General features: G+C 28.9%; 1 protein-coding gene across 1 annotated transcript; it reads right to left on the reverse strand.

Annotated features, from left to right (window-relative positions):
• Positions 1-5,383: 5,383 nt before the first annotated feature.
• On the reverse strand, positions 5,384-7,732 carry LOC148204506 (protein neprosin-like). The gene is made up of 7 exons (XM_088109995.1): positions 7,589-7,732; positions 7,388-7,474; positions 7,084-7,254; positions 6,828-6,992; positions 6,459-6,512; positions 6,219-6,365; positions 5,384-5,795 (listed from the first exon to the last, which is right to left on the reverse strand). The coding sequence occupies exons 1-7, from the start codon at positions 7,730-7,732 to the stop codon at positions 5,424-5,426; spliced, it is 1,140 nt and encodes a 379-aa protein (XP_087966121.1). The 3' UTR covers positions 5,384-5,423.
• Between the last annotated feature and the right edge of the window lie 5,002 nt (positions 7,733-12,734).

Below are 12,734 nucleotides of genomic sequence, written 5' to 3' on the forward strand. Positions count from 1 at the left end.
AACGAATTGACTCACTTAATTACAATTTTTTTTCTTTAATTCTAGCAAAAGATATTATTTTTTTTTCTAATTAAATATAAATAAAGTTGAATCCAAATATAATCCAATATGATGTTACACTCCAAATACAATCCACGATATAAAAAAATACAATAAAATCCAAATACATGAAAGCATTGAGGGTTTTCATTCTTTTAATATAATATAATATTTAAATATTATGGATTGACTGGTGAGCCAAGTTCATTTTTGGGCCATGTCGAAATTTTCAATTCTTTTAACCCAACTCGAATCAAATCTATCGTGGATTGGGTTGGCTTGCAAGTTTTAACCCATTTTAACAACCCTACCTAAAATAGTTTGGGAAACAATTGAAGAACAAGACTTATTGCAACTCATAACTGGGCAAAAATTTAAAGGAGATTATGTTAATTGTTGAGTGTGGACAGAGGAACAGGAAAGGTCATTTACGGTTAGATTTGCATATAATATTGATAGGTAATCTAAGTAGGGAAGATATTACTGTATTCAAATCCTTTTGGAGTGTGAAAAGCTATCTCAAAAGCACAAATTGTAGGATAGAGGGTGTTGTTGGAAAAGCTGACAACTAAGAAAAAGCTATCACATATAGGTGTTCAACAAGGAAGTATTGTTAGTGAGTTGTGCACCGAGAATGAGGATGGTACCAAACATCTGTTCTTTGTATGCAAAATAACTCAAATTGTCTAGCATATGAATGACAAAAATACTCATGCCTGCAGGTTCTCACGGAAAAGCTTTGCGACTAATAGTTGGTATCAATGGATATTTTTTAATATTGTTTATAAACTAGTCAATTATGGGTATCATACTACCTAATGTTGTTAAAATGGGTTCGAACTCGTGAGTCAACTCGATCCACAATGGGTTTGGGTCCATGTCGAAATTTTCAATTTTTTTAACTGGTGAGTCAAGTTTATTTTTGGCCCATGTCAAAATTTTCAATTTTTTTTAACCCAACCCGACTCAAATCTGTCGTAGGTCAATTTTCAAATTGACTGGTGAGCCAAGTTCATTTTTGGCCCATGTCGAAATTTTCAATTTTTTTAACTCAACTCAACTCAAATTTCTCGTGAGTAGGGTTGGCTTGCAAGTTTTAACATATTTTAACAACTCTACCTAAAATGAGATATGGCCAAGCTCACTAAGAACCCGATTCACATAGGTTGAAATCATGGTGAGCTAGGTTGGCTCACTAATGCACCTAATTTTTCTAATAAGTACTTTTTGTTGGGTTAGTCATTTTACAAAATATTCAAACGGAGACTCACGTGGAATTATTTTTATATGGAATAATTAGACAACATGAAAAATCCACAAATCTATACTTAATAACTCAATTTATATGTAAAAACAAATTTGAATCGCTATGAAACTACTAAAAATTTTGTTCAGAAGATTTTGTGATTTATGTGTTAATGAAATCTTCTTATGATTAATTAATCATAAATATAATTTAAGACCCTTCTCCTTTATTTAGATTTTAATTAGAAAATATTTATTATTTTTTAATTAAAAAAAACTTGTAATTATGCTAGTGATTCAATCTGTTTAACGCATTAATCCATGGTGGATTGAGCAGGATTCAAATTTTTTCGGCTGACTAATATCTTTTTGTAAATAACTATGGAAATCTATGAATACTCACGAATTTAAAAATACTCGCGTATACTTTTTAAACAGGTATCTGAATGGTAAGAGAGTGGGTAACAGGTACATTTTTTTGTTACGGATCAAATAGCAAATAGACTGTATTCGTACCTGATCTGAATATCATCCCTTAGCTGGGATATGTGTGATAAGTGAGTTGGAGTGAATGTAATTAATGGATCATGGTAACTCTAAAGTCAACTTTTAACACTCACCTTATGCAATCAAATGGAAAACAAAATCAAATTCGGAAAACTGGTTAGCTATTATTTGAAGAATTTGGAAACATAGAAACATGGTGATTTTTATTCCTGGGAGGAATAGACCTAGAGTAAATTTTTTGCATGACACAAGTGAATGATGATTTTGGATGAAACATAAACTACCAAATGCTATTTTCCTACAATAATTGGTATCAATGCCTAAGCCAATGCTTAATGTCATTGTGAATTATGATCAATGTTATAGAGTACGGAATTGTTTTGGAGTATGCAAAGCTAGTGGGAGGGGAGGCTCCGCTGGAGCAAGTCTTATTATTACATGTACTACAAGTATATAGGTATTCTAGTGTAGAAGGGAGCAGGTTGTTTGCGACTTCAGAAAGAATGTGAAAATGAAGGAAGATGTTTAGTGAAACATTTGTAGCTTCCTCATAGGAGTACAACATACTAATAGGATGCGTATTGTTGAATAGTGCAGGAAAAATAATAGTTAATTAAGATTATACAGTTTACCATAACAAACCTTATATGTCATCGTTTCCAATCTTTTTAATAAGATGAATTTTGTAAGATCCATGGAAAATATTTACCTTAATAGTAACAATTTTATTACTAGTTGTAATAAATTTCATTGTGAATGGAAAATATAATAAATTTATAAAATGTGAAAAGCTAAATAAGAAATTTTGGTAGCTTAAATGGTAAAAAATTGTGGAGATTTCAAGAAGTTCAAACTCTTTTCTACCTTTTTCTAAAAAAAAAATAAAAATAAATAAAAATAAATAAAAATAAAATAAAAATAAATAAAATAAAAATATTGATAGTGGATAAAACACTCAGATTTTAAGGCATTATTGAGAGATCCAATATGTCAAGTGGTGATTAAAATATTAATATAATAAATAATATTAAAATAATAAAGGTTTAATGTCTCAATAGGTTCCTATTTTTGCTCAGAATTTGCAATAGGTCCCTTTATTTTTTGGCGTCTCAATTGGGTCCTTATTTTTGTTAATTTAATGCAAATAAATCCTTTCCGTCAATTTCATCAAACGACGTTAATGAATGTGTGACGTGGCCTTACACGTGTCAATACTGTCCTCAGGCAACGTCACACATTCATTAACGTCGTTTGATGAAATTGACGGAAAAGATTTATTTGCATCAAATTAACAAAAATAAGGACCCAATTGAGACGCCAAAAAATAAAGGGACCTATTTCAAATTCTGAACAAAAATAGGGACCTATTGAGACACTAAACCAAATAATAAATAATATTAAAAAATTTGTGAATAGTAAAATTTTTGGACTATAAATAGCCATGAGAGAGGAGGTTATTCTGCATAAAGAGAGGAAGAATCAAGTGAGAAAGCTTGAGAAATAGAGAAGAAAGAGTTAGAAAGAAATTTTTAGTTGCAAGAAGAGTAGAGATTCTAGAGGGTTTTCGGGGAAACAAATTCTGAGCAAGAGATTAGGTATGGAATAGAGGTAGGGGAGCTAACCTTTCTAAGCTTTTATATTATGATATTGTTTTATTAATATTCATGTCTTGAAATTCTGTGTGAATACTGTTAATGAAAAACATAGGTGTTTGTTATATATCTATCTATATTGAATTTCTGTATTAATATTATATGTTGTTGTTTTGAATCTGTAAAATAAGAAATTTGTTAAAACTAGTTGAGGAACACTTTGGCTAAGGAAAGACTTAGTACTTAAGTTGTCCATTGTGACACGCCTCTCTTTCCTAGAAGTCTACTCGACAAGTTTTTAACTTAAATATTGTTGAACAGATTATGTACTATTAAATTATTGTGCAATATATCTTGTTGGAATAAAAATTTCTGATGAATTCATGTTATTGTGGTAGATATGAAATTATGAATTATAATTTTGATGGTATGATAGAGGAATCTTAAAAACCGGAGTTGGTATATCCCTGATCATAGAGCAGTCCTAGTCAAATCCAGTAAGTTGTGACTAGTCATATGTACTGGCGTTTATGGTGAGTTTGATTCGTCAAACATTTGATTCTTCTCCGGTGACCATATTTGTGGTGATGTTTTAGTATTGTTAATTTATTTTGTGATATATTCATTTTGTATGATTTTTGCGATGATTGGACTTTATTGAATTTGAATTTATGCATATGAACATGATATGAGTATTATGGGGAGATTTTGTAAGGGTATAATGTGAGTTGGGGAATATGAGCATGGTATGAGTCTCGTGGAGAGATTCAGTAATGATGTGGTATTTGTGTATATGTTGATGTTGAGGGTTCTGTAGTTGGAGGTTATCCTGATACTCTAATAGTCATCCAGTCTCAAGTAGAGAAGGATGAATTATGTGGTGAGAGGGGCAAGAGGTCCTGGTCTATGTGTCGATTTTGGACATAGTGTTGAGGACTAACCTTGTGGATGATATGGAGTATTTTGGAAATGTATTTGTAAGAGGAAGTAGAAGTCATCACAAGTGCATAACCTCCCGTGACCGCTCATCAACGTATCATCCGGATTAGTGTCTATTGGGTATTGTGGGATGAGTGTCCATTGGGTATTGTGGAATGAGTGTCTATTGAGTATTGTGGAACGAGTGTCTATTAAGTATTGTGGGATGAGTGTCTATTAGTAATTGGGTATTGTGGAATGAGTGTCTATGATGCGATTGTTGTATGATGGTATAAGTATCTATGATGTGATTGTTGTATGATGGTATGAGGGTGTCTGACATAATTATTATATGAGGTTTGTTGAGTGTGTCAAAGTAATGAATGAATATCTATGATGCGATTGTTGTATGATGGTATGAGGGTATGACATAATTATTATATGAGGTTTGTTGAGTGTATCAAAGTAATTATGCATGTTTTATAAATTATTGGTTCCATGTTAGCTCACCCTACTTGTTTGTGTTTGTGTATGTGCAATGATCATATAATTCGTTATACGGGAGCAGATGAAAGAATGTCGTCTGATTCAGTGCTAGTGAAAAAAAAGATAAAAATGTGAAATTACGAGATGTTACGACTTTTGATTTTGAGTATGCTTTTCATCCACTCTTAATAGTCGGGGTCTCCTTTAGGTTCAATATAAGCAAATGGTGATTTTCATCAAAACATTCAATACTTATATCCATATGCAGGTATCTTAAACTTATACGGGTTAGAACACTCCTATGACTCTATTTTTTATATTATTTTATTTTTTGCTGATAAAAAAATCAATTAAAACAAATACATAGTTTTTTTTAACACAACACTATTTATTCTTCTTATTCTTCTAAGAGTTATATATTTATTTATATATACAAAACTAGGTATTTATGCTGTTTTTACACAATAAAAAGCTAAACAATTTCATGTTAACTTCAATAACTAACTATTATATATAAATCATTTGTTGAACTTGATTTAAAAGAAAAATTAACAAGAGAAAAGAGGAACAGATAAATAAATTGTACTAAATAAAGATCTTTATTCTTAAAGTTGATACAAAACATAATTATAAAGATTAATTACCACAAATACCCCCAGGTCCTCCAAATTGGAGAACACTTCCAAGATTCTCTCCTTGATCTCCAAAGTATTTAACACCGTAACATTTATCGTTGTCAGTGAAGGATTTGGTCTCATCAGGTTTAGGTCCATAAATGTTTTTTGATGAATCTTGAGCCAATACAGATCTAAAATAACATGAATGGAGACTATGTCCGTCAGGAAAATGTCCAGATCCCATTGGAGGACTAGGACTACCAATATTAGCTTTTGTTCTTCCACCCCATCCTACAATCGCTGCTGAACCCAAGTTGTTGAATAATTTTGCTGGAAAATAACCAATGTTTTTCTTTCCCAAAGTTAACCACCAATTTTTTGTCTCTGGATCCTAAAAACACACAGTTACCTTTTGTAAATAACATATCATATCCTTGTGCATTTAAGACTACTAATTAAATTTAAATTTAATAACATAACAATTTATCAAATTAAATATATTTTCAGTTCTTAATTTATCATAAAAAATTATATTTAATTTTTAACTTAAATTAAAAAATATTCAGTGTCTTTATTATATAAAAGTTAAAAGATAAATATTCTTTCCAAAAAATCGTATATGAAGAATATTATATTTTATTTCATCATAAAACTTTTTTCGTCAAATGAAATATACTTCATACGATTGTTGGAAAAAAATAGTTTACATACACTCTTATAAAGTATAAAAACTACATATTTATAATTTAATTTAAAAAGAACACATATATTTTTATAATAATTTAGAAATAAAAAGTATTTAACCTTTATTTACCTGGGTAATAGAAACGTGAATCACATAACTTGCTACACCATATACCGATAGGCGGGGGAAACGAGCACCAAGGTAAACATTTGTGCTAGTCTGAACGAAACCTTGACATTTAAGGTTGGTGCATCCTGTCTTCTCGAAATTATCTGACTGTATTATACAAAAAAAATTGAAAGAAAGATTAATTATAATTTGGTTTCTATAAATTAAGGTAAAACAAAATGTAATGATATCTCTTCTTACCGTCCATGTAGAATAAAAATGTGTTCCATAATCATTATATAATCCTGGATCCACCTGATATCAAAGTACAAGAATAATTAGAAACCTTTTATGTTCGTTTTCTCTTTTTGTTTAAAATTATTTTCTAAAAACCAACAAATATGATATGTTTTCTTGATTATAATAAATAAATAATTATTTATTTATTTTTATTTGCCTCTAACACAACGTATGTATGTATATAATAACAAATAAATAATAGATAAAAAAGAACAGAATTAATTAAATTTTAATTACTTTTAATTAACTTTCAATAATAAAAAGAAGTATTTGATCCACTAATCATTATATTCTCAATTTTTTAATAATAAAAATGTAATTGTGACTCACATGCCATCCTGCAGAGATTTTGTTGGTGGTGTCTGAGACTCCTCTCTCAACCCAAATATGAGCCAAAGAAATTTGACTCTTATTAACTTGTGGATTATAAATGCTCACTGTTCCACTAACTTTATAATAAGGACCAAAATGTGGTTTGAGAGATACTTCTGCAAGCTACAAAATTAAATATATTCAAATAATTAATAAATTTTAAAAATTAAATATCATATATTTTGAGTTATAAAATATATAAAAAATATCTTACATGAACACCAGGAATTTCTTTACTCAACATATGATCATTTGATAATAAATTTTCATTTGTTCTAAGAACAGGGACGGTCCCTTCTGGACAATTTTCCTCATCAAATTCAAACATGAATTCAATTTGTGAACTATTCTCAGTTGTCTTTTCAATTTCAAAGCTGGGTTTTTGCTGTAAATAAAGAAACAAACAAATTAAAGTTTATTGAACATATAATCAAAGTAATATAGAAAGTTCAAACCAAAAGCATTGAAATATTATAAAGTTGAACATATTCTATATTATCAAAAAAAATATTATATACCTGCAATTTATGATCTTTCAACAAGGGATGGTCAAAAGCTGGTTGTTTATAGATGTCAACACAGTCAACAATGTTTCCAAACTTTGTCTATAAAATTCAAAATAAAAAAATTAAAATAATATTAATAATTCATGTAATATCATATATGTTCAATGAAAAAAAAAGAAAATATATATAAAAAATTCAAATATTATGAAATACATGAATAGTCTTGATAGATGAATTAATTGTAAGATTTTGTTTTATCTCAAATTTCACATCTTCCTTCAATATATCTTGAATACCATCAACATTATAAACATCACTGATCACCAAACAAAAGATAAAGAACAATATATTCATCATCTTTTTTTCAACTCTATTCTCTAACAAAATGACTTGATGATATATATATATACACACACACTAAGTGATTAAAAATGTTATAAAAATAATTTAAAAGTAATTAAGGTACAAAAAGATATCTTAAAAACTATAGTCAAATATAGTAAGATAATAAATTAATTAAAATGTAAAACATTCTAAGCAATATATTATTAAACTCATTTTGTCATTATATGGTATTTATTACATAGTAATTATTTTATGATTTTACTGAATATTTTTAATTTCCTATATTTTTTATTTATAGTTTTTGTTGTATATCATTTATTAATCTTTCAACAGTTATGATTATCAATTTAAAAAGTATATCAATTTTAAGTTGCAGGATATAAAAATAAATAAATAAATATGTTCGATTTAAGAAAATAAATTTTTTAAATGAACTAAAATATATGAAATATTAATAAACATTTATAACATCGTTTTAGAATTAGAAAATAATTGCGTTGACTCATGGTACTAATAGGTATAAAAATATTGCAAAAAATGTGGACCATGAATATGAGAACAAGCCTTAAATGAGTAACAGTAATCTATTATTCTCAATTAAAAAATAATAATAACATTTAAAAAGAATTATTTCTTTTAGTAATATTTTTCCTAAAATAAGATAATTTTAATTAATACATGATATTAAGTTATATTATCGTAACTTTTACTTTCAAATTTAAACATCATTTTAATAATAATATTCAGAAATGATAATGGATCGGCTCACACGGATAATGTTTATTCGACCCGCAACAAAAAAATTTGTCTATTATTTACATATACATTCGTTTAAAAAATACTAGGTATTTTAAAATTCATGAATATTCGTAATACTTGTGATTATTTAAAAAATATTTTATAAACTTTAAAATAAAATTATAAAAAGTATAAAATATAATATAAATTAAATTAAATAAAAATTTAAATTTAATTTTAATTAAATTTAACTTAATAAAATATAAATTAAATTTTTATTTTTATTTTTAGGAGTAATATATACTCACGAACGTGTATAGTATGACGCTCGAATCCAATCAATTAATAAGAAAGTATTAAAATATCGACCGTTACTCGCGGATTTTGTACGAATATTTTTTCATCCTAATAATATCATAAAAACTCAATATAATTTATTTATATTTTTATATAAATAAAAATAGAGGTAGTAGCCGATAGAGTAAAATTAATATTGTGTTATGTAATTTAAAAAGTTATTCATTTATTAAAAAATTTAAAAACTTTTATGTTAAAATGATTTACTTTTAATAAAATAATCGGAAAGAAATTGAAATTTAAGAAGTTTGGGAGATATTTTTGTAATATCTCAAATTTATAATACAATCTTTTTAATATATAGCGTATTAGAGTTATATCATAAATAAATTATAAAATTTTCATTTGTTATATATATATATATATATATATATATATATATATATATATATATATATATATATATATATATATATATATATGGGTTTGCTAACGCGCGTACGCCTGTTTTTCAGTTGGTACATTTTAGCAATGTGTACCAGATTTTAGTAGACAAAAATACCCTTATATATATGGATTCTAAGTTTTAAGGTTAAGGGTATTTTAATAGTTTTCATTCTCAAAACTAAAAAAAAAAAAAAAAGAAACCCCGAAACCCATACTCACCTCTCTCATTCCTCTCAACGCTTTCTCTTTCATCTTTCTCACTCCAATCTTTTCTCTGTCATCCCTACTGTAACCCCAATTGAAAAAATTTGAAACACTTGCAGTTAAACAATCTTACAAAAAAATGATTTTATAATGAGTTTTCATCTTATAATTTTTGTCTTATATAATTTTATTCAATTTTCACAAGCATAAAGGAATTGGTAATTGACCTGGAAAAAATCAGAAATACCTGCTGTTAAACAATTTCTTACAAACAATGATTTTATAATGAGTTTTTATTTTATAATTTTCGTCTTATCTAATTTTGTCTAATTTTCACAAGCATAATGACATCAAAGGAATTGGTAATTGGCTTGGAAAAAATCAGAAACACTCGTTGTTAAACAATTTCTTACAAAAAATGACTTTAGAATGAGTTTTCATTTTATAATTTTTGTTGTATATAATTTTATCTAATTTTTACAAGCATAATGACATCGGAAAAAATTGGTAATTGGCCTGGAGGGTTATTTTTAGAGATGATGATTCAACATATGCAGATGTTGAAATTAGAGAGGTTAGTGAAGATGGTGAAATTGAAGAGATTTTGAATGAACCTTTGCCTGAAGGTGAATATGTCAATGACTCAACTCTTTACAAAGGCAAATTGTTTAACAACAAGTGTTTTAGATTTTTTTCAATTGGGGTTATAGTAGGGATGACAGAGAAAAGATTGGAGTGAGAAAGATGAAAGAGAAAGGGTTGAGAGAGGTGAGTAAGGGTTTGGGTGGTTTTTTTTTTTTTTTTTAGTTTTGAGAATGAAAATTATTAAAATACCCTTAACCTTAAAACTTAGAATTCATTATATATAAGGATATTTTTGTCTATTAAAACCCGGTACACATTGCTAAAATGTACCAACTGAAAAACATGCGTACGCGCGTTAGCAAACCTCATATATTTATATATATATATATATATATATATATATATATATATATATATATATATATATATATATATATATATATACTATCGAGTTTGACATGATTTATTATTTTAATTATAACTTTTTTTATAAAATATGAATTGAGTTGATTCTTTTTTTATATGATAGTAGACTCAAAGAGCTTCGATTTGAGCATTCATGAGCGTATTTTCGACTTCGGGAAGGGGGTCAACCGGACTGTCAAAGTTGTGACAGTTGTGTTGCTGGGGGACTTGCGCCCAGCGCCCTATCTCCAGAGGCACCCCAGCGCGAGCGTGGTCAGTTTTCACGTTTTCAGATCTGAAATAAGTGGGGATTGCGTGGAAAGTTGGAGAATATGCTTCAGACATATAATGTTGGTCCCTTGGGCCAGAGAGGAGCGTGGGCATACCTCCTTTCCAATTATTAAGTGCTTCTTAGTGGATTAAGGGGCCATGGTGTCTCTTGGACGGATCTACAAGTGTGAGAAAAGGAGAAATGGGTTCTGCACTTGTGGGAGTGAAGTCCTTGCTGCAAAATCTGTGAGAGAGATGAAGTTTAGAGTTTCTGGAATTGCAAGGAGGCCAAGGTGCTGCAAGTCTTGTGAAGATTGATTCAAGGTTTACAAAGAAAGTCTTCAAGAGGTAAGGGGAGCTACATTCTTTTCTATGGATTGTATGAACAATACATGTGCTGAAATCTGTAATATTCTGTTATTTGATTAATAAGTTTGTATTTATAGTGATTTTGTTTTGTATGGATCTGTATAAGTGAATGTGGAACTGAAAATTTCTGTTGTAAATGGGTCTAACTACATCAAAAGTCGAATTTCGTGATTGCTGTCAACTGGTATAGGGCTAGACGTCTCCCGGGACGCCCAGGCCAAGGTCTTCACAAAAAGTCGCGCCCAGTGCCTCTACTGGGGCGCCCGGGCGCGAGGTGTTCGCAAAAAGTGGCTTTGTCTTTGTTTTTGATAATTTTTGGGGTTCCTGATGTCCGTTTTGGACGTTCCTTAGGTCGTTTTGGAGGTTTTGGACCTGCCTAGAACTGTTGATGATGGTTTCAAAGCCATTTTCTTTGTCTAAGTATGAGTTACGGGGTTTTGTGTTGTTTAGTGGTTCTCTTGGGACTATTATTGTCTGGTAATGTTTATTGGATTGATTAATGTTGTTTGCTTAACAGATTGTCATGTACGTTTATGTATGAGACTTGGGTGATTGGAAAAAACATGGTTGTGAACTATAATGATGTATTTGAGTATGAATTGGACATCTCAGGGTGAGATGATTAGAAGTGGTTGTGCGAGGTGTTGTTGTTGTTCTGTATAACTGTATGGAGCTTTGAACTGCTATGTCTAGCCCTACACTCAAAGCATTGTTCATGTTCAAATAGAGAAGAACAATGTGAGTGGTGAGAGTAGAGGGAGGTCCTCGTCTATAGTCTTAGAGTTTAGACATAGATAGATTGGGGGATTTACCTTGCATAGTGCTGGGGAGGGCCAGCTGAACTATGCAAGTGCAAAAACGACCAATAGTTCGACAGTTATACCAATCTGGATGAGTCTTTTTGAGTGTTTGAGTCATGGTTTAAAGGTTATGCTTTAATTGTTCTTTTATATGTAACTAAGCATGATGACATCGATTAGTTGTACTATATGTTTATTGCTTGTTTATCTAGCTCACCCTTGCTTCTATGTTGTGTGCTACTTGTGTATGTTTTTCCTTTACGATGATCATCCACTTGGATGGGAGCAGATGTTGTCGAGGAGGTTCCCTTGGAGCAAGAGTTGGAAGATGCTGATGCTGCAGTATAGTTTTTTTTTTAGGATTTCTAAATTTAAGTTGGTGTTATTTTGAAATACTCCAAATTGTTTAAGTTTTAAGTTTTGTCCTTTATGTGGATGATTGTGATGTCAACTACGAAACTACTATTCTACTCTGACTGTTCTCTTTATTTGAATGATGACGTCTTTATTATATAAGTTTATATATTTGAGGATGTCACATATATTATTAAAACAATACATTTTTTGTATTAATAAGTTAATTAAAATAAATATAATTGTTATCAAAGTTATTAATTTTAATGAAATAAAGTAAGAATTTTATTAAAAGTGATTTTTTTTGTGAATTATTCGTTAAATTTTCATAATACTTTTCCTTATAAAAAAATAAGTATTAAATACAAAGAGAAAATTTGTTGAAAAATACTAATGATTTTGTCAAAAAGAAGTAAATGCATTTATTATCCAATTAATTTCATGGGTTATTTCAAAATAAAATGAAATATTAGGATAAAGAGTATTTAATTTACCTTATTCTCAGAATAGGGGAATCGTTAATCTGTCTCTATATATAGATAGAT

The sequence above is a fragment of the Vigna umbellata genome, chromosome 1 (assembly GCF_029865625.1).
Source record: "Vigna umbellata cultivar VRB3 chromosome 1, Vumbellata_1.0, whole genome shotgun sequence".
NCBI lineage: Eukaryota > Viridiplantae > Streptophyta > Magnoliopsida > Fabales > Fabaceae > Vigna > Vigna umbellata.